The sequence below is a fragment of the Panthera pardus genome, unplaced genomic scaffold (genome assembly GCF_024362965.1).
Source record: "Panthera pardus isolate Hobbes unplaced genomic scaffold, ASM2436296v1 HiC_scaffold_22, whole genome shotgun sequence".
Taxonomy (NCBI): Eukaryota; Metazoa; Chordata; class Mammalia; order Carnivora; family Felidae; genus Panthera; species Panthera pardus.
The window spans coordinates 75,277,367-75,300,534 of record NW_026526788.1 but is presented as its reverse complement, the minus strand read 5'-3'; the positions used below and the strand labels follow the sequence as shown (position 1 = coordinate 75,300,534).

Below are 23,168 nucleotides of genomic sequence, written 5' to 3'. Positions count from 1 at the left end.
TATTGATTTTCTGCCCAGATGACCCATTGTTGAGAACGGGGTATTTAAAGTCGCCAACTATTACCGTACTATGACTTAGGCAAGTTATTTCTCCTTTTCATTCTATTAGTCGTTGCTCTATATATTTAGGTGTTCTGATGTGGGGTGCATCAAAGTATTTCTCTTTATTTTATTTTTTAAAAATTTTTTTTTCAACGTTTATTTATTTTTGAGACAGAGAGAGACAGAGCATGAACAGGGGAGGGGCAGAGACAGAGGGAGACACAGGATCTGAAATAGGCTGCAGGCTCTGAGCGGTCAGCACAGAGCCCGACGCGGGGCTCGAACTCATGGGCCTGGGCCGTGAGATCATGACCTGAGCCGAAGTCCCAAAGTTGGACGCTTAACCGACCAAGCCACCCAGGCGCCCCAAAGTATTTCTCTTTAAACAAGAACTTGTACAAGGACTTCTAAAGTTCAATTTCTTTAATTAATAAAAAGCTTTTTGAGATTTATCACTCAACCAAAGATGGACTGATGCCTGTTGAGACCTTGACAGTTTTTTTATAAGAAATATCCTGAGATGAACTATTACCTTAAAGGAAAATTAACATAAAACTAAACTAATTCAACCACTTCCTATTGCCCACAGAGGGAGCATTTAGTGACCAGTAACTATAATTTACATGTAAATTAAATTCTGTGAAGAATGGCTCTGTAGGATCCTCCAAAGACTTATTCATAACAACCACGAAAAGATAATAAAGTATTTCTTCAGCATTTACTATGTGCCAGGAATGGCCCCCACATGCACTAATGCGCATAATCCCATGACAATCTTTTTTTTTTTAATTTATGCTTTTTTTTTTTTTTTAATTTTTTTAATGTTTATTTTTGAAGGAGAGAGAGACAGAGCATGAGCAGGGGAGGGGCAGAGAGAGAGAAGGAGACACAGAATCCGAAGCAGGCTGCAGGCTCTGGGCCATCAGCACAGAGCCCGATGCGGGACTCGAACCCACCAACTGTGAGATCATGACCTGGGCCTAAGTCGGATGCTTAACCGACTGAGCCACCCAGGTGCCCCTTTTTATGCTTATTTTAAGAGAGAGAGAGAGAGAGAGTGCACACAAGAAGGGGAGGAGCAGAGAGAGAAGAAGACATAAGATGTGAAGCAGGCTCTGGGCTCTGAGCTGTCAGCACAGAGCCCGACACAGGGCTGAAACCCATAGGCTGCGAGATCATGACCGGAACAAGATCATGACCTAAGCTGAAGTTGGGGCTCAACCGACTCAGCCACCCAGGCGACCCTCTCATGACAATCTTTTGAAGTGTGCCTAGTATTATCCTGTTTTACAATGAAGAGACAGACACAGAGAGGTTAAGTGACTTGTCCAAGGTTGCAGAGCTAGTAAGACGCAGGATTGGGGATTCAAATTCAGTGGAGGCCAATCATCATACTAGGGACTGAGTCCTGTCAACGGACACATTTTATCTGTATAAAGTTTTAAAAAACCAACTATTTCACATGAAATTCCTCATTTCCAAACTCCCGTGAAAAACTGGAAAATCTAGCAACCCCGGGCCTCTGTCCCAAAAGGAAGCAGAACAGTCCCCTCCTGAGACAAGATGTGCTTTTCCTTAGGGTCATACCCATCTCCCCCTTTAATCTAATGGGTGGTCACATTACCTGGCTTCAGCAGGATGTGAATGTTTGATTCCCACCTTAGGCAAACATTCCTGAAAGGAGTCAGCTACATAGACTACCATCTGTAGCCCACATATCTTCCTCTCAAAAGCAGAGTCAGTTTTCAACCACGTCCTATCTCCCCCAGAATGATCCACAAAAGCATGCTGCACTTACTTACCTTCAGAGCAGCTGTCCCAGCATATTGTCTGCTAATGGAGTCTCCGTTGTTGGCCCACATTATCTGATAGATCCGATTGCATTTCACTGGCAGTGGCTGTTCCGGGGGCATCACACCTAATTTTTTTAGCTGAAATTAACACATTGGTGGATTAGCTACATATAAGCCAGGAAACCACAGCATAAAATACACACTGCAGAAAAAGGAAGCATGTTCATAAACAGTTTAGGATCCTCAAATAAAAGTAATGGTGTTTTCAGACTTTCCCCCAAAAAAAGCACAGTTGGGAGAGAGTTTTACGAACTGTTACACATGAATGAATAGAAGGAAATATTTATACTGCTTTGGTGTAATTTTTAATGTGTAGGCTCTTATTATATTTTGTCCGTGTTTTTAATTTGCCTATGAAGTCAAACTACCAAAAAAGCCTACTGAGACAACAATAACACTAACGGTAACACAGCAGTATGTGCCCAATAAAGGTGAGCTCTGTGCTGGGGTTCTAAGAGATTTTTTATATAAATTATTTCCTTTACTCCTCATAACAACCCTACGCAATCAATACTCTTATTACATCCATTTTAAGGATGAAGAGACAGAAGTTTCGAGAAGCTGAGTTCTTCGCACGGGGTCAAACCTCATGTGTGGTAGACAGAGCCAGTGCTTGGACTCAAAACCTGGCAGCTTTAGTGTAACCTTAGAAGGAACGGACTCACAATCTCAAACAGTCACTAGGCTCTATCAAAAAAGCCCTGAAACCATGCTAAGAATTTCCACCTTGAGAACTCACTACTCAGGTGCTGCGGCGTTCAAAGATCTAAAGGAGGACACCGAGTGACAGGCGTAAGGACTGCACAGTGCAGCTGGAACCAACTGGGGCGTGGAGGGTAGAGGCTGGTCCTGTGGTGCCAAAGGAGCCAATGGCTGGAGAGGGCGCTGCCAACAGGACCATAACACAGGTGAAGAAGCCTGTTCCTTCTCCTTCCTCCAGCCTCCTGGTCTTCCTCTGGCACCTCCTACTGGCAGAGACCAACACAGAGCTCGGGCTGAGCAGAAAGTGTGGCAGACTCCCAGCCCCATGTGCACAAGGCAGGGTTTGGAGCTGAGAGAAAAAAGGCGTATGACCACAAAGTGCCACCCAATCGACGCTGAAATGCGGGGGTCTCGCATTTTTGAATTGAGTACTTAAGAAAATGCCCCTAATTCCACTTATTTCTAGTGAAGGTTGTACTCGTCGGGTTTGAATGTAACAAGGTTGTTCGTATGCTGTAGATTGTCTACAGAACAAAGATTTTAGTTACTTGTTTCCATGTGGGGAAGAAAAGTTAGAAATGAATACTTATAAATCCGAGGGACCACCAATTACCTGCTGTTCCATGACCACTCGCGCAATGGCGGCTTGGACCACGTTCGTGCGATCCAGGCAGTCCATGCAATTGACACGAAAAATCCCTTCTTGTTTACATATTACTCCAGCTTGATCCACCCTTTTCAAAAATAGTATGGGATTATGTTACAATATGAAATACTTCAGCAAGTTTTTCAAAAACCACAATTCCTTAGAGTAGAATAACAACAATAGCACTGGTTATCCATTGTTTGACATATCATTATGTGATGGGCATGACTGAGTACTTTGAAGACGCTGTTAATTTACATAGTAACTTGGTAAAACAGATGTGGTTATTCCCATTTGGGGAAAAAACAAAAACAAAACTGAGGTACAGTGACTTGCTCAAGTTTCACAACTACGAGGCAGAGGTGACACAACCCCAAATTATGATTATTTAAATATATATATATATATTTAAATATATATTAATGCCAGAAGCCACTTTAAAACACCATCCTGTCCCTCCTTTTTGACTCCAAGTAGAAATGCATCTGAACGCATGGAGCTTGAACAAAGTCACTTTACCACTCAGTGAGAAGGCATGCAGCATGCCTTGTGCGTCTAGTTTCTCTGTCCACCTCTGGCCTTTCGAGTCCAATTGAAGGTTCTTCCCTAGCATTTAAGCCAATTTCTTCTTCCTACACCTCCCTCCTGCAGTCTGAGAATCATCTTCCTTCTAATTTTGAACTACCTGCAAGCTGAGACCGAGTACCTCTAAGGCTTCCTTCCCTTAGATGAAGGGATGGTGAGAAGAAGAGGAAGAGGAAATATAGACCATGGAGCATTAGATGGAATTAAACAACGGTCCTAGAGCATTTCGCTTCATCTTGCCTGACCATCTGACACCTCTTCTCTTTTCAAAGCTAATGCTGCCTAGTGACTGACACTCTCGAAAAGGAGACTGGGAATCAGGAAGCAAAATAAGAAAAACGAACACGCTTTTTCAGCTTGCTGCTACTATTTTAGTGCTTAGCGCTACCAGACAAATACATCTGATTTCACAGACCAACAGTTTGTCAAATTGACTTCTTAGGAGATACCTACCAACACCACTTCATGTCAAGAATAATGTCATAAATGGCATCCGTTAGTGTTTGAACATTCTCAAACTTCATTCCTCGGCTAAAACACATGCCAAAAGAAAAAAAAAAAAAAAGGTTTAATAATAGGTTAAACCTAATAACAGATTTTTTAGCTTAAGTCACAGTATTTAAAGAAGCTTGGAAAAATTAAAGAAAACTATTGCTGTAAGTACGTGAGGTTAACTCTACTATAAATTATATAGGCAATTTATATACATGTTTGTAATTAATCTCCATTGTGAAAGAAAATATATTTAAGAATACATTGAAACATATCACAGCTATCAGAAGTTTCTTTCCCCCACCAAATTTTCAAAACTTAGGTAAACGAACCCACATCAGAGCCAGGATTAGGACAAAAGAAGCTAGCTTTCAGAACACACACAAGTTAAAATTACCATCAAAATGATCCAGTGACTGTTGTTTTTCCAGAGCAAACTCTAGTGAAGCTTATCCATAGAGAAAGAAGTATTATTAATAGAGCATGAAGATGAGCCAGCAGAATGATTTTTAAGTAAGGGGACTCGATTACTTCTGCTAGGCTTGGACTCAAGCTGAAAGGAAAAGCTCCAGAAGTTCTTCGAGTGATAAAAGGAAAAATGGAACTCTCCATCGCCATGTTGTTTTGGGAAAGACAAAATATTTCAGGAACAATTAAATTTTTAGCCAAAATAAAGCTCATATGAAAATTAAAACTATGTTAACAATGAGAAGAAGAAAAGTGTTCTTCCCCGTAAGGAAGAGGAGAGCTCAGCTTGCTGTGGGAGCGTGTACCACAAACACCGGAACTGATCAAAACTCCCATCAGGAAGCCCTCTTACCAGTGCTCATGGAAGTCAAATGAGACATAAGTGAGGTGTGAGCTGTTGAAGAGTAACACTTGTTTCAGGTAAGCATCGCCAATAATTTTCTCCCTGCCTGCCTGGTCCACCAAGTTAATAATAACCTGTGAAAGTTAAGGAAACACAAATTCAGTTTAATCAGATGCTAAACTCAATGTGGTTTTGAATCAGTTTGTTTGAAATTGTTTTAGAAATATTTGATAGCCATACTTAGAAATTTATCCACTCAGGCATCAATTTTTTTCCCCTATAAAGTTAGATTTTCACTTGTTATATTTAGGTAGCATTAATAGTTGTTTAATGTACTATGTATCTGCAATGACCAATTAGAATAAATTGGTAAAAACCAATTAAAAAACCAATTAGAATTGGTTATAATAAAATAATAAACAAGGTCCTTTGTAACGCAAATATTAAAAATATTTAGAGGTTTTAAAAAATATACAAGACCTACTTATGGACACTATAAAACTTTGCTTAAACACGTAAAAGAAAATCTGAGTAAATGGAAAGACACACTATGGTGCTAGATAGTGAGATTCAATATTATAAAGATGGCAAGTCTCCCCAGATTAAACACTCAACAATCCCAATCAAAATTTGATCAGGATCTTTCTGTGGACTTTGACAAGTTAATTCTGAAGTTCCTCTAGAAGGTAAGTATATGGAAAAAGTTTTGAAGACTAATAATAAAGGAGGACTTGTCCCATTGGAAAGCAAAACATACTCTAAATCTGCAGCAATTAAGACAGAAGTACTCATGGAGAAACAGATGAATGACCCATAGAACGGGACAGCCAGCTAGAGACAGACCTATGCACATTGAGGAATCTAAAATATTAACAATATCATTCTGGGAGAAATAAAAAAATACTCTATAAATGGTACTGGGATAATTATCTATCTATATAGTGGGGGAAAACTTACTTTAGCTCTCTAAATCTCATTATATACAAATCATAAGATGCATTAATGACCTAAATATTTTTTGAAGTTATAAAAAAGCTAGAAGAACATTCGGGGTGATGTTCCCATAACTGTAGGATGGGACGTGACTTTCTAAGCGTAAGACCCAGAGGGCATAAGGAAAAAGATGGACAAATGTGACAACATAAAAATTTAAAACCTCTTTACCCAATGACAATACAAGTAAGCAAAGGTAAAACAAAACAAAAAGACACAAAGGACTACGTGGGGGAACAGACCTGTAACATTAAAGCAATACTATATAAGAGTGCTATAAATTCAGTAAGAGGAAGAGTAAATTCACAATACAGAGGAAATTCACAAGAAAAAATATATAAATAGTCAATAAACATGAGGCTACGACTTTGTTAATAATCAAAGAGACAGAGGCAAACCAAGAGACAGACTCTCAACTGTAGAAAACAAACTGGTGGTTACCGGAGGGGAGATGGGTGGAGGGATGGGTTAAATAGGTGATGGGGACTAAGGAGGACACTTGTGATGAGTACCTGGAATTGAATGGAAGTGTTGAGTTGCCATATTGTATCCCTGAAACTAATATTACGCTGTATGTTAACTAAATGGAATTTAAATAAAAGCTCTTAAAAAAAAAAGAAATACTAATTTTAAAACAGAAAACTAGCTTTCATCTTTACAGAGGCAAAAATTGAATCCTAAATGTCATCAGCATTGGTGAATACATGGGGAGATGGGCATGGCTCCCACTGTTGCTGAGGGTATAAACTGTTGGGATCTTTTGGGGAACAACAAAGTGGTAGTTATCAAGTTTAAATGCATCCTGTTTGATCCAGTCATTCTGCCTCTAGAAATCTGTTCTGTAAAGCAACTAAGTGTCCCAAAGCACACAAAAGTTGTTTTCTGGAATTTTTGTTTTTACAATAGCAAAAACTAGATCCTAAGGGTCCACCAAGAGATAAACGGTTAAATAACAGCCATGGAACATTAAGTGAAAACAGCTGCAGAATTGCATACATGGTATAGCCCTCCATTGACTTAATTTTAAATGTGTATATATACATGTGTCCAGATGGGCTTTTGCTGCAAATGACAAATCAGTGACTCAGGTCTCAGAGCGAGAAGTCTGGAAGCGGCATGGTTCCGGAATTGCTTAATTCAGTGGCACCAGTACCAATTCTCTCCATCTTTTTGCTCTGCCATCCTCAGCACACTGGTCAGCCCTGAGGCCAGTTCATTCATGGTTTTGCCACAGCTGCAGCGGCACGTCACATCCACACACAACAATCACGAAGGGACTGTTGGGTCCTGTATCTCCGCTTATTTATTAGAGCAGGAAATCTTTCCCAGAAGCTTCCCAGCAGACTTCCCTCACATCATCCCTCACTGGCCAAACTGCCAATGAGCACAAACAGGCCAATGCCTAAGCCAATCACTGGCAACAGGAACAGTGGTGCCACCCTGACTGAGTCAGGCTGACCGTGGGCCCACCTCCCAGAAAGCAATTACCCAGGGGATGCAGGTGGACAAGGGAACATTACTGGGGTACTATCAGAAAGGAGGTGTCTGCTCAATACACACGCTGGTAAAACTGACGTGTACAAATAGGCTTTAAAAGTCCATACAGAACAGGGATGAGGGTGGTTAAGGAGGTTATTGTTACTGCTTCCTTTACACGCTTCAGTATCATTAAAATTCATTTTTTAAGCAAGTCTATTTTTTTTTAATGTTTATTTATTTTTGAGAAAGAGAGACAGAGTGAGACTGGGGGAGGGGCAGAGAGAGAGGGAAGACACAGACTCCAAAGCAGGTTCCAGGCTGTGAGCTGTCAGCACAGAGCCCGACACGGGGCTCAAACCCACAATCCTGAGATCAAGAGTCGCATGCTCGCCAGCTGAGCCAGCCAAGTCGCCCCTAGTTGTTACATTTAAATTGTGGTTTGGAGCACCTAGGTAGCCCAGTCGGTTAAGCATCTGACTTTAGCTCAGGTCACAATCTCGCATTATCTCAAAAATAAATAAACATTAAAAAAATAATAAATTGTGGTTTATTTTCTGTAGTGCTAGTTATAATTGCACATATTGCTGATATATGAACTTATTCACACTGTAAAAAATTTCAACCATATGGGAATGCAAGCCGGTGCAGCCACTCTAGAAAACAGTATGGAGGTTCCTCAAAAAACTAAAAATAGAACCACCCTGTGACCCAGCAATGGCAGTACTAGGCATTGATCCAAGGGATACAGGTGTGCTGTTTCGAAGGGACACATGCACCCCCATGTTTATAGCAGCACTATCGACAATAGCCAAAGGATGGAAAGAGCCCAAATGTCCATCGATGGATAAATGGATAAAGAAGATGTGGTATATATATACAATGGAGTATTACTCGGCAATCAAAAAGAATGAAATCTTGTCATTTGCAACTACGTGGATGGAACTAGAGGGTGTTATGCTAAGTGAAATTAGAGAAAGACAAAAATCAAAGGACTTCACTCATATGAGGACTTTAAGAGAAAACAAATGAACAGAAGGGAAAGGAAACAAAAATAATATAAAAACAGGGAGGGGGACAAAACAGAAGAGACTCATAAATATGGAGAACAAACTGAGGGTTGCTCGAGGGGTTGTGGAAGGGGGGATGGGCTAAATGGGTAAGGGGCACTAAGGAATCTACTCCTGAAATCACTGTTGCCCTAGATGCTAACTAATTTGGATGTAAATTTAAAAAAATAAAACAAGTTAAAAAAAAAAATTTCAAACATAAAGGTCAAATCCCTCCTCACCACAACCCAGACCCACACCCTTCCCTGGAGGTAACAACAGTTACCGTTCAGTGTGTGCCCTTTCAGCCCATATAAAGGTATGCCTACATAAATGTGCATGCCACATATGTGTGAGAACATATATGTGTAAAAGAACTACGTGTATATAAATGACACGGTTTTGTTTTGTGGGTTTGAGATGGCAACACACCATATGCTCTTACAGTCTTTTCTCGCTGTGTGATCTTAAGATGTTTCCATGCTAGTGCACACAGATCTACCTCATCGTTTTTAAGCGTCTGTAGTCAACACTTTTTTTTTTTAATTTTTTTTTTTTTAACGTTTATTTATTTTTGAGACAGAGAAAGACAGAGCATGAACGGGGGAGGGGCAGAGAGAGAGGGAGACACAGAATCTGAAACAGGCTCCAGGCTCTGAGCTGTCAGCACAGAGCCCGACGCGGGGCTCGAACTCACGGACTGCGAGATCATGACCTGAGCTGAAGTCGGACGCTTAACCAACCAAGCCACCCAGGCGCCCCTTAAATGTGTCACACTGTTTATCCACTGACGTTCTGATGAACAGTCGGGTTACTTTCATGCTGCAAAAAATGCTCTTGTACATGCCTCCTGGATTGAACGTGAGTTTCAGGTACATTTAAACATTTTTTTGTATTAGAGTCCCAGTTATTTCACATCCTTAATGGAACTTGGTATGTATGATTGTTTTATTTTAGTCATTCTGGTGTATAAGCGGTTTTAGTTTGTATTTCCCTGATGATGGGTGAAGTTCAACACCCTTTCAGATGTTTATTGGCCTATTAAATACACTTTTTCATGAACATCTGCTTAAGTCTTTTGTTGCCTTTTCTTTTAGGTTGTACATCTATTTTTAGCGTATTTAAGAGGTTTTTTTGTTTTTTGTTTTTAGTAACTCTAGATAGGAATCTTTTGTCCTATATATGTATTAAAAAATCTTAAATATCTTCTACTTTGTGAATTGCTTTTCCATTCTTAGTGGTGCCTCTTAATAAACAGAAATTCTTTATTTTAATAAAGTCTAAATTATTTTTTTCATTATGGTTTGGGATTTAAGTCCTATTTAATTTTAATACAGTTTAAATAAACGATAAAACTTTGATAACAATTAAAAATTTAGTAAAGTCAAATGTATCAATATTTTTCATTATTGGTTAATGCTTTTTAAGTCCTGACTAAGACCAAAGATCAAAAAGATGCTCTGGGGGTGCCAAGGTGAGTCTGGGCCAAGGCCTTGGGTCTTTTTAAAACAAAACAAAACAAAACAAAACAAAAAAACCCTATATTTTCCTTTAAAAAGTTTACAGTTTAACTTTTTGCATTCAGATCCATATCCACCTAGAAATGACTTCTATATATAATATGTAGGAAAGATATCAAAAAGCAAAACTACCAGATTAACAGTATAAGCATATTTTATTTTGATTGATAATACCATTCAAAATAGCTATACCAACTTATGTTTCCTCTAGCAATCTGTGAGCGTTCTCATTTCCCCAATTACTTGCCTTTATTTCTTACTGTCAAACTTTATAATTTTTTCAATCTGAGGGGTTTTAAAATTTTTTGATTTTTGAGAGAGAGAGAGCACAAGGAGGGGAGGGACAGAGAGACAGGACAGAGGATCCGAAGCGGGCTATGTACTGATAGCAGTGAGCTTGACTCGGGGCTCGAACCCATGCACCGTGAGATCACAACCTGAGCTTAAGTCTGACACTCTACTGAGCCACCCAGGTGGCCATGAGGGTTTGCTTTTTATTTCCCTGCTCAGACTTTGGGACTGCACGAAATTTCTACATTAATTTTGGAAGAACTGAAATCTATTCAGTATTAATCCTTCTTTCCAGGAACATGGTATTTTTTCTCCATTTATCCAGGTTTTCCTTTGCATTCTTTGGTAATTCTTCGTCCCATCTCCCATCCCCATACACAAGCTATCTTTTTTTGTATGTTTATTAGGTTTTAGGTTATTTCTTCCTTTTTTATTTTTGTTGCTGTTAGAAAAATGCATCCTATAGCATTACACATTCGGACTGGTCATTGCAAATGGATCAGACTTACAGGTTATTATCGTAGACTCTGAGTCTAAAGTTCTCTCTTGGCAGGATTAAAAGTGAGAGATGGCTCATGTCTGGGAAAAGACAAGAGCCCCAAATAAGGGTCCTTGCTCCGTATTTATGAAGATTAAAAGGCTTACAAACTTGATGGGAGTACATAAAGAGACAATGAATCTGTGAACATTAACTCATGGGCATGAGGGAAAGGGGGTTTTGAAGATATACGGTGTTTGGGGTTTGGGTCAATATAAAACAAAATCCTGGCACCGGGCAGATGGTTGTTAAAGGCAGACAGGAGGCACTGCGTCTGTTTATCTTAGGTAGCCTAGGGGATAAGACAGGGAAAATAACCTCAGGGTTAACAAGGCACCTTTGTTTTGTTAATCAGTTCAGCTCTGGGCAGCATCACCGCAGGGCAGCAGTCTATAGCGCTATTTACCTGTTTACCTAATTTGGTCCTTCCTTCCTGTGAAAGCTTTCTGCTATAACACTAATTTGGGGGGCTTGGGGGGGTAATCTTGCTTACCCTACATATCTTTGTATTTGTATTGGGGGCCTTTGCCCCCACCTACTCTATTCTGGGGGCCTTAGCACCCCCCCTTCTCTATCCTTATAACGCTTAGTCTTGTTTACCCAAACTTGGGTGTGAGCATCCTATGGCTTTGTAATTCTTTTTTTTTTTTTTTAATTAAAAAAAAATGTTTATCTTTATTTTTGAGACAGAGACAGAGCATGAGGTGGGGGGGGGGGGGGGGGGAAGAGAGGCAGAGAGAGAGGGAGACACAGAATCAGAAGCAGGCTCCAGGCTCTGAGCTGTCAGCACAGAGCCTGACGCGGGGCTCGAACTTGACAACTGAGAGATCATGACCCGAGCCGAAGCCGGACTCTCAACAGACTGAGCCACCCAGGCGTCCCTGGCTTTATAATTCTTTATGCCTTGTTAACCCATCAGTGCTTATTCCCCAAGCTTATCCCCCACAGGTTATTCTATACAAATCTTGTATCTGAAATCTGGTCATCTTATTGAACTTGTAATTTCACTTAACAGTTTTCACTTGATTTTAGTCTATATGATCACAGTCCTACATATAAATACATAAGAGAGGTGGGCAGAGAGAAAAGATCTTGAAGATAGATGCATATCAAATTGTTATCTTCAGGAGGCAGAACTACAGGTGGTACTAAGAGATGCCTTTCTTTCCTTACTCTGGATACTTCTTCAACTATAATAATTAACGACAGTAGACTAATTCTTATCTAAAAACAGTCTAAAGTAGCTGATTCAATTCTTCCTAGAGAATATTAGAAATACTCTTAGCTTATGTATTCTTCAACTTCATGGCAAGATACCATTTTGTTTAATTACAAATAGTATATTGTTATTTTCATGAAATTTAAAGAAATAGATACATAACCATGGCTGAAAATGAAGGAACATTAATACAGATCAAAGCCCACCTGTTTTTTGTAAATTTTCAGTTGTTCTTCGAAATGGGCACAGAAATAGGCAATGGTGTCCTTTTCACCTACAAAGAAGTGATACAAAATCTATTTTTCCTTCCGATGTTTGAGACAGAAATTAGTGTCTATTCCACCCTTACTCTTACTTTTCAACAATTTCTTGGCCACCAAATGTAACTAAGATGGTCTAAAACCAGTATTTTTAAATACAGTGAGCCAAAGCCAAAGCCCTCAGATTCCTTTTCCCCCCAGTTAGGCTGCACCAGGTCACACTGGAAAAGCACACTATGTAATCAGGACCTTTATTGTTCATGTGTCCAGCCTGTTGTCAGAAAGGGTTCCATGTAGTTTATAGTAAGAGAATAAAACTCCTCTAAAAATATGAATATTATAAACTGAAGGTTTACTGGATTCTTACAAATATCAATTGAGTTTTGAGAGAAAAATATTCTGTAAACAATTTTTAAAATCAACCTCATTGAGTTACCTGGTTAGACTGATAGGATTTAGCCATTCCAGCGCTAAAGTTAAAATACTAGAAGAAATTAAATCCTCAGTAGTTAAAACAACAAACCTTACACAGCGAGACACTTGAGTAAAGGCATCTGATCTATTTTTTGTAGATGCCATCTGAACATATCTCCTGCTTCTATTCACATTGGCTACATTTACCCTTTTCCAAAAGTAAACATTTCATAAAGTATTCTCCAAAGAAACAACAACTAAAATCTGTGAAATAAGCTTTATTTTATTCTATTGTTAGGGCATTTTTTATTGTTAACTTACTTAAACTGTCAACAACCATTATAACTCTTGCAATTACGGTATCTCTATTAAATCTCACCAACTGGAATATTGTTTTAAATGAAGTATCTAGCCAAGCAAATCCATACCTATAAAATACCTAATATTTTAAAAAATACTCTCTCAAATCATCACTGCAAACTAAGTAATGAACATGCTTACTTTTGTCCAGTCGTGGTCGCGGATTATATCGATACCCAACCTGGCTCCAAAAGACAGGCACAGAGCCTCGTGTTTGAATAAATGACAAAGTATGATTATGAACATGAATCAACTGCTCAGTTTCCACATAATTGGCAACATTTCCATTTTTATCCACTCCTCTTCGTTTATAACGCATTCCTAAAAGAAAATTAAAAAACAACATAAAAAAACATTATTTAGTCTGATTAGATATGCTACAGCTTTTTTTTTTTTTTTTTAATGTTTATTTTGAGAGAGAGGGACATAGAGCACATGCAGGGGAGGGGCAGAGAGAGAGGGAGACAGAATCCAAAGCAGGCTCCAGGCTGTCAGCACAGAGCCCGATGCAGGGCTCAAACCCACGAACTGTGAGATCATGATCTGAGCCGAAGTCGGGTGCTTAACCGACTGAGACACCCAGGCGCCCCTGATTAGATATGCTTCTTAACCAAATCCATCTTCCAGGATAGCTTTAAGGATCTAATGTGCAACTTCCAGGCAGAACAGAATCAACTTCCCCCAAACTCATAACTATGCATCATTGTTTTGTACAAGTTGAAGCAAAGCTACTTTCTGTGAACTGAAAGGGAAAGGTTTTCCCGAGGGCGCTGGTGCTCAGGAAGGATTTATTACCGTGATACAGGCTGTCAGTGGGAACAATGGTATTTAGAAACATATCCCAAGTGACTTTCTTCTCTTCTCCATATATATACCTCTTTTTCTTTCTGCTTTTGTTAACTCTCCCCCATTCACCTCCCTCCAAAAATTGGTCCCCAATTACATCACACGATTTAGAGTCACTGAGCACTTTGAAGCCAATTATGCTTCCAACTCCATTATTGTCATTAGCATTTCAACCCATCTGCAGCTTTTCCATTCTCGTCTGAATTTAACTTGCACATGATTTCAGCCCTTTTACTCACCTGCTCTGTGCCTACTTCGGCGTGAAATGAGAGCCACGAGAAATCGTGGGTGAATGTCATCTACACAGGTGGACTCCTGAGGGGGGGTCTCTGGGCTGCTTTTCTCATCATCAGATGATTCATTATAATTAACCACAAGTTCTTCAATCTGCACAAAACCTTGGATAATGGGGAGAATCCAAAAGTCCACATCTGGTGTCTGAAAACAATATGAATATCATGTTGTTTCTATTCTGTATGGTCCTGCTGCTTTCTTAAATAGAGGCTAGCACATATTTGTCGGTTTCCCAGAAGCAGAAACCTTCTGTTTCTTAACCATGTTTTCTGTTTATTGGAGAATGGCAGAAAAAAGGGAGGAAGGAAGACAAAGGGGAGAGCCTTTTTCTCTATGGTGAGCATTCAAAAATAGCTGCCTGAGAGGTCCCTGGCTGGCTCAGTCGGTAGAGCAGATATAGCGTGAGACTCTTGATCTCGGGGTCACAAGTTTGAGTCCCACATTGGGTATAGAGATTACTTACAAAAATAAATAAATAAAAAGAGCTGCCTAAGAAGACCCACCGGATAGAAGCCACACTGCCTGGTAACAATTCAACCTCCACCACTTACGAACTCACTCTGATGAATCACTTAACCTCACCGTGCCCCAACGTCCTGCTTTGAGAAATAGGAAAAACTGTTACCTCATTTGGTTGAGTGAATGAGTAAAATGTAAAAAGTGTTTGGCATAGTGCCTGCCTTATTGTAAGGATTTAACAGACATAGCTATTATGATTATTCCCATTGGTACAGAAAAAACAAAAAACAAAAAAACCACTTATAGGCTGATTTTTAACTCACCGTTGTATCAAGGCTTTAACAACATACAACCAACTCTGATCCCCTTACTACAAAGCGCAGAGGTCCAACTCTATGTTCTAGTTTAGAAAAAACTTGCCTTGCCAAGCTAAAATCCACATAGTAAATGAACCAAAAAAAAAAAAAAAAAAAAAAAAAAGGAAAAGGAAAAAAAAAAACGCTTTCCATAAATATCTTATTTTACAATGTCACCCAACATAATTAGGAGAGTATTAATTACAGTTAGACATTTCCCCTTCTGTGCCTTTGAGGCTAAGAATACTCCAATTTCCCGGCTGACTGTCTGCAGGGAGAGTGAAGGGTAAGAAGTACTCTAGGGTGTTGTTCTCTTTCTCTCCCGTCTCCACAACTGTATCCAGCCTTAACCTCAGCATGACCTTCAAACCCACCTCATCATCCATAACCACATAAGCCGGGAAGGACCTGTCTCACAGTTTTGTTTTATGGAGCAGCAGACGGGATCCTAGGAAGGTGGTTAGAATTGAAAATTATGAAGGGTCTATATGCATTCATTATCCTTACCACCATCCTCATTATTTGTATTTTTGTTCTAGCAACAATGCAGAACTCTTGACGGGAACAGAGAAACATACGTGGCCAAACGCCACCTCTACTGCAAGCCATCAATTTTAAATGGTAATTCGAAGTTCCTGACAGAAACCCTGCAAAACGTTATTAGAGCCCAATGTGTCAGCAAGCAGGAAAAATATGCATTATCGTCACCCTTATTTTTCTCCCCTGTCACTGAGTTTCAGTGGTCACAGTTTGATCAGCCTCCTAAAAAGAGGTGAGAACATTTTCAAGCTTCATTCCCAATAGAGGCATGACAGATATCTCGTGGGAGACACTGCTAAAGTCAAAATCATTTATACTAACCACTGCCAAGGGGGAGAGATAGGAGAAAAAAGGTTTGAAATTTTTGAAAAGTTAATGAAAAGATAGTATGTCACCCAGTCAGCTATTTGCCCACTTTGTGTCCAAAACAGCAACTGGCACATAGGAGGCCTTCCATACATATTTGTTGACGGAGTGAACTGTCCTTGGATGGGTATAATTCTTCCACACAGGAGACAGAGTGAAGGAACAGAGTAACCATTAAACTGGAAGGATCCTCATACAATAATCTCAACATATTCCCTCTCATCCTTGATTCAAATACTGGCAGTACTGGAATGTCCTCAAAGATCTTTCTACTCCAATCCCCAGATGAGGAAACAGGAAAGGGAAGTGACTGGCATCATTAAAGAAAAAGCACACTTCACCATTTCCAATGGGTGCAAACAAAATCTCTGTCTCCTAGGAACTCTGTGGACATTAGTTCCGCAGCCTTAAATTACTTCTATCCCACGGGAACCTGCTAAAAAGGCAGGCCTGTGGCTAGGCTGTAGAGTTGGGAACTGTCTTAAAACAAGGTCTTGGTGTTCATAGCTAAATGATTCCCATTCTAGAGAAGAAAACATTATAGTGAGATTTTTTTTTTAAGTAGACTCCATGCCCAACGTGGAGATCAAACTCACAACCCTGAGGTCCAGAGTCACATGGTCTACCGACTCAGCCAGCCAGGTGCTCCCATTTTAGTGAGATTTTGAATTCGTTTTAATACAGTGTTTAAAACTTTGCTTAACAACCATAACTACCTTTAGGATATTTTAGAAACAACTACTCACACCAATCTCAGTAAGATCTTGTATCATATATTTATTCCAAAAAAATCGGTCATCAACCTGGAAAAGGTAGAGAATGAATAGTTCAGAAACATGTTGAGCTTTCTTATAAATCATTCTGGAGGGCAAAGCCTGCCCTGAGCCATGAGAGAAGTACCTTCTGCCAGAGGGGACGGGGGTCCCTCTCCCCAGTGCTTTGCCTCTGCACCGAATTGGTTAGGTCATAAGTCAAGCTATAGTAAAAGGATTCTGAGTCCATGAACATCTTCAGCAACTCCTCGAGTAATCTCCTCTCCAACTTCTCCTTTTCTTTACTTTCCTTAACCTGTAAGAAGTTAATCTACTATTACTACAGGAATTCAATGTACAGCATTGTGTGGATAATGCCCAACTTCCTAGGAGGGAAGTGAAAATAATCCCAAGAACCATACATGGGACAAGCAGTTTGAAAACAAGTTTCCTGGGAAGGAAACTACCCTTCAATTTAAAAGTAATCAAAGATGGATTCCAAGCCCGTATCAATGAAACTCTTACTTTCTTTTTATTAGGAGCAGACACATTGGATTTAATGTGTGTAAAGGTCTTCAGTAGAAACTTTGAGTCATCAGGAGATGGTACAATCTTCTCTGGTTTGTTAATTCCAAAATGATGCTTCTTACAGAGCTAAATAATTAGGAAGAGAAAGAAAATTCATTATTATTACCGTCTGCTTGTTAAATGTCTGGGTACAAGTGCACAAGTGACTGCTACTGCTCATGCATGGTAGTTAAAAGAAAACCTCAAGATTTATTAGTAAAATGACCAAGTAGACAACTGATATTAGAGAGCACAGCTATGGTTTCAAGGATTAGAAAGCTACCATAGAGGGGCTCCTGGGTGGCTCAGTCGGTCAAACATCTGACTCCTGATTTTGGCTTAGGTCATGATCTCAATGGTTTGTGAGATCGAGCCCCGTGTAGGGCTCTGAGCTGATGGCATGCAGCCTGCTTGGGATTCTCTCTGTCCCTCTCTGTCTACCCTTCTCTGCCCCCACCCCTTCTCAAAATAAATAAAAGTAAACGTTTAAAAAAAAAAAAGTGATCGTAGAGGATAAGAAAGTAATACAGGACAAGACATCCTTAGGATTTAGGGGTGGGAAATTCAGGTTCGGATCACAATGACAGTAAGTCCTTACCCAGTATAACTGAAGAATAAAATACTCTGGTTGAGGTTTATCCATGCTTTGAAAATCGGCATCGGAGATTTAAAACATTGCAAAATACACATCTGCTATGCTCTAGGGGCATTACTTTACAGCTGTCTGCTAAAGATTCATTCATGCTAGTTAATGGAGCATTTGGGTTGAGAAGATGTCAAGAGTCTGCTCTGTAGGGAATCTTAAAAGCTGGACACTTCAATCACTCTCCTCCTATCCTCATACCTACAAACAGAATCGGCATAAAAACATACTCTTTGGGACCAGAGATTAAATTTGAAGAAGCCGTAAGCAGAGGCTGCAGGAAATGTGCAGTCTAACTGACAAGTATGAGGAAGAGGATGGGAACCTGTTAAGAGAAGGGCACAGAGGTTCCAAAGAAGGCTACCTGCTTAAAGCCAAGGGTTTTACATATAATTTTCACGTGGCTCAACACACAAGGCAAATACTCTGAGAGGTACACAGAGATTCTTTTAACTGTATGCAGACGAATTCCATGTTTTCGACGCAATGGGTGTATCACTACACTAAGTGGTAGCCACTCACGGAGAGCAAACAATTACTATGTGCCTATTATAATTAGTGTCTTACTTGCAAAATAACTATTACTAGATGATAAGCAGGATAAAAAATGAGAACAGAATCTAGCTCAAAGTGTGATTTTAAATTTAATAAAAAGGATCGATCACCCTTGGAAGTGGCCAATTTTGTCAATTCTATATAACTCAATAAAGCTGGAGAAAAACCAGAAGTGCAGACTGAGAATGGGACTGTATTCAGACAGAACAGGATCTTACAGACTTCAGGCCTTTTCAAAATTATGGCTATCAAAACCTCTGTTCACTGGGGTCTCACAACCTGACTGCAACTTTATGCTGCTCCTATGAACACAGGGGACCCGAAGATGAAGTCGCTCACGGCTGTCCTGCCGACACTGAGCTGACGATTTCCCAGAGAGTAAGCAAAACTACCAGGCTCTGAAGCTGACAGGGAAGGAGAGGAGAGCTAAGCAAGTACACACCGCTCCGGGGGCTCTCTCCTCCTCCCCTCCTTGCGTGCGGCACTCCCATCAGCATAGAAACATACCGATAGATCTTTCCTCAAACACCTTCACTTGACGCCTCTTCTGCTAGCCAGTACCCTGTTCTTGTACTCCTCACTGCCTCCAGCCCATGGCATCCCCTCCTCTCCCGGGCCCACTCCAGTCAGGCTTCAGCCCCCTGCTACTCTACGTAAACTGCTATCTTCAGTGCGACCAATGACCTCCACTTTGCTAATAAGCCCAGAGGCAGACTCATCTTAACCTCTCGGTGGCATCTGACACAGTTGGTCACGCTCTGTCATCACATCATGCCATCTGTCATGCACTGTCTGCACTTGGCTTTCACCGGTTGTTCCTTCTTTATTTCTTCCGCTGGTTCCTTTCTGACCTTTTGACTCAATGTCTTAGGCACCACGAGGCTCAGCTCTTGACCCCCTTCTCTATCTAAATTCAGTCCCTTCGTGATTTCATCCAGCGTCGTGGCTTCAGATACCACCCATATGCCAACTCCTCCTTCCCAAATGGGTATTTCCAGTCCAGCTCTCTCCCCAGATTCTAGACTCTCAAATCCCAACATTCCCTTCTGAATTGCCACCGGGCATCTGAAATTCAACGTGTCCAAAACTAGACTCTTACCTTCCCTCCACCGCCTTCACCTCCCACTTTCCTCCCCTTGTTTACTCCACTCCATCCACACTGGCCTTCTTGCTCCTCAACACGTCAGGAATGCTTCCGCCTCGGGATTCCATTCTAGCTGTCCTCTCTGCCCAACACCCTTCTCCCCAGACCTCTCACCACAATCTCCACTCCTGAGCACCCCCCCCACCGCCCTTCCTGTGCCCGACTTTTATTTCCCATAGCATTTATTACTTCTCAACATACTGCATAATAATCATTATGCTGACGTTTACTATCTGTAACGGAAGCTCATAATGGCAGAGGTGTTTGGTTTTTTGCCTCCTGTATCTCTAGTGCCGCACAGTCCCCGGCACAGGAGGTCACAATATTTGTTACGTGACTGAATGAGCGCTGATGCTAAAATATAAATGGTAAACTCCAGGTTCATACACGGGGCAGGCATCGAAGTAGTCCCAGGAAAACTGTCACTGCCCTTATTCCAAGAATATACCTCACCCCCAGCGCCCCCACCTGCATTGGTGCAGAATCACTGGGGTAGCAGAGAACCAGTCTTAAAAAGAGGCTCTCCCGTTAGACCCCTGCTGCCTCCTCCGCTTGCAACACTGAGCAACTGTTGGTTAGCAATTTTTATACAGAATGTTAGTAATTATCTAGTCATATTAATAACACTCTCAAAAAAATTGAAAACGTGCCCAAACCTAGTTAGGGACTATCACGATTTTTATTTCCAAAACAGGGTATTAGGCATTTGTCAGACATAGTTATTCCTTAGCAGTACTCAAGCCAGCAAAATTTCTCCCAGGAAAGTAGAAAGCAGATGCGTAAGACCCAACTACTCTAAAGTCAGACCGTGTCTGCACCCACACATTCCTCACTCTCAGAAGGAGCGGAGACCCTCTCCTCTGCAAGGCTAGTTTCCTGCTGTGTCCCTTCTAGGACCAGGACCTTTCCTTCATTTCCTCCTCTCTTATCTGTTCCAGCCTCTAAGAGCCCCTTTGCTACCATCTTTTAACACTGTTAGAATTTACCAGAACATGTATCTTTTAATCCATTCCTTAACCCTAGAATCTCCTCTGAGGTAGCAGGGTAAAAATGGTGTCATGGTCACTTGAATTGTGAGGACTGTGGTCTGATAGGCATGGGTCAGAGAGTAAAAGCCCAATGGGACTGCTCAGGCAGAGTAAAATAAGGGCCTCCCCAAGTATGGAGAGGACAAACTTTATCTCTAAGAACATGACGCTAACACTCACCCCTGTGATCTCTTCCTCTGGTTCCCACGACTCTGGGCTCTTCCCCCCCCTCTAACTTCTCCTGCTTAGTCTTCTTTGTTGGCATCTCTTTCTGTCCCTAAAGATGGTGGTATGTCCCAACATTCTGCCCTTAGCTCTCTTCCCCTTCTTCACGAATTCTAGAAAATGTCATCCTCTCTCATTTGAACTACTGTTATGTTTAACTACACATTTCTAATGCCACTCTTGTGCTGAGTTGATGACCCAAAAATATAACATCTCCCAGCTACTGACACCCTAGTCCCTCAAATCCAGCATTTCCAAAACTGATCAAAGTTTGTTTCCCAAATCTTGTTCTTCCTCTGGTTGCCGTAGGTCATTGACTACACTATCTACTGGATCCCTTACACAAGAGATGGACCCCTGGGTGGCCATCTTCCATTATTCTTCCCTAGCGTCTCTCCTATGGATCCCAGCTACTTCATGCTGATTGCCATTATGTTAATTCAGATCCATACCTTTTGCCCAGATCAGTATTTCTCAAGGCAGGGGCTACTGGCTAAACAGGAGAATTCTTTATACATAATTATCCCCCATAGAGCAGACGACCTAACAGGCCTCCTCTCACAAGGTAGCAAGTTGGGCTCCAGCACTGAGCACGGTTCCAGGCCCCCATCTCTCCTGTAGTCCTTTTAGTTCCCTTTACTGTGCAGATGCCAAATCTCCACCTCCCACTGCCTGATTCTGGACCCAGAACCAAGGAGGCCTATAGCCTCAGTTCGACCTAACGTCCATTTATGGTCCATGAAGATGCTTCTCCTCTCTAGGCCTGGCCATGTCTTTGTTTTCCTTTTTCTAAAAAAAAAAACAAACAAAAAAAAACCTATCCCCTTCCTGGGCTTGGAATAGATTAGTTAATCCCTTAACTTCATTATCCACAACTCCAAAATAAAAAAAATTAAAAAAAAAAAAAAATCAATGAAACCTGCAAGTTAATTTTTTTAAGTTTGTTACAAACTCATTTAATTGCCAAATATGCCCTGAACCGATAGAAGGCTATTGAAAGTCATCCTAGTATGAATATTCGTATGATTCTTTAGGAAATATTAATGTATTATATTATGGGGTAATGCCCCAGACTCACTGGATATGTATGGAATGCATGGAATAGCCTTTTGAAAACTCTCAAAATCCTGAATTCTAAGACAAATATGGCCCCAAAGTTTTCAGATAAGGATTGTGATCTGTATAGCAAAGCACAAACGCAGGATACCATCTTACCTGGAGGTCGATTTCTGTCTCTTAAAACCAATTTTTCTAAATAGAGATTTAGGGGCACCTGGGTGTCTTAGTCAGTTAGGCATCCAACTCCAGATTTCAGCTCAGATCATGGTCTCACGGTTCGTGGGATGGAGCCCTGCGTCAGGCTCCACACTGACAGCACGGAGCCTGCTTGGGATTCTCTCCCTCTCTCTCTCTCTGCCCCTCCCTGGCTCGTGCTCGCTTGCTCTCTCAAAATAAACTTAAAAAAATAAAAATAGAGATTTAAATTTACTTTAACAATTCCATAAATATTTTAGAATCTTCCACATAGTTACCGTTAGAAAAGTATAGACCACTATTGTTTTTAAAAGGGCTACATTTTTTTTTAAAGGGTTACATTTATTTTTTTTTAAATGCAGGCTACCATTTATAAGTTTTTATTATCACCACCTGGTGCTCATCACAACTGTGCATTCCTTGATCCTAAAAGGGTTAAATTTAGTCCTTCTGAAAAACAAGGATAGAGAAAATAACCTCTCGGGATCCTGTCCAGTCCTAAGAGGCTTTGTTTAGACAGAGCTCTTGGGATTACAACATTCAGCATTGACAGTGGGATCACCTTCCCTTTTCCAGAGGCCCGGCCAGTTGTGCGCAGTATGTGCTTAGGCCCTCATCACAGCTTTGATCCGCACGATCTCAAAAAGAAAACCACCACCAGAGGCCCCAGGGTGCTCCACCACTTCTTGTCTTACTCTAGCAACTTACGTCTCACAACCAAGATTAAGGGCTGATGTTGATGCTGCTATTTAAGAAAAGGAAAAAGAATGAGTTTACTTTCAAAGTTGGTATCTGTGTCCATCTGGAGCTAAAATTTTAAAGATGTCTAAAGGGAAACCAAATATGGAAAATGTTGCAGTTATCTATTAAGGCAATGAGATACAGCAA

General features: G+C 40.7%; 1 protein-coding gene across 2 annotated transcripts in view; it reads right to left on the bottom strand.

The window, feature by feature from the left end:
• Positions 1-23,168, bottom strand: part of INPP5F (inositol polyphosphate-5-phosphatase F) — a 91,230-nt gene that overhangs the window by 24,423 nt on the left and 43,639 nt on the right. Inside the window, exons 4-13 of one of the 2 annotated variants that reach the window (XM_019459613.2) lie at positions 17,390-17,518; positions 17,013-17,180; positions 16,859-16,915; positions 14,337-14,535; positions 13,393-13,572; positions 12,424-12,491; positions 5,141-5,265; positions 4,282-4,359; positions 3,211-3,331; positions 1,845-1,973 (exon numbers count right to left, since the gene is read on the bottom strand). In XM_019459613.2, the coding sequence (XP_019315158.2) occupies positions 1,845-1,973; positions 3,211-3,331; positions 4,282-4,359; positions 5,141-5,265; positions 12,424-12,491; positions 13,393-13,572; positions 14,337-14,535; positions 16,859-16,915; positions 17,013-17,180; positions 17,390-17,518 (1,254 nt within the window). Of the gene's footprint in view, positions 1-1,844; positions 1,974-3,210; positions 3,332-4,281; positions 4,360-5,140; positions 5,266-12,423; positions 12,492-13,392; positions 13,573-14,336; positions 14,536-16,858; positions 16,916-17,012; positions 17,181-17,389; positions 17,519-23,168 lie in introns of those variants that run through there. The other variant, XM_019459614.2, reaches the window with a different exon arrangement.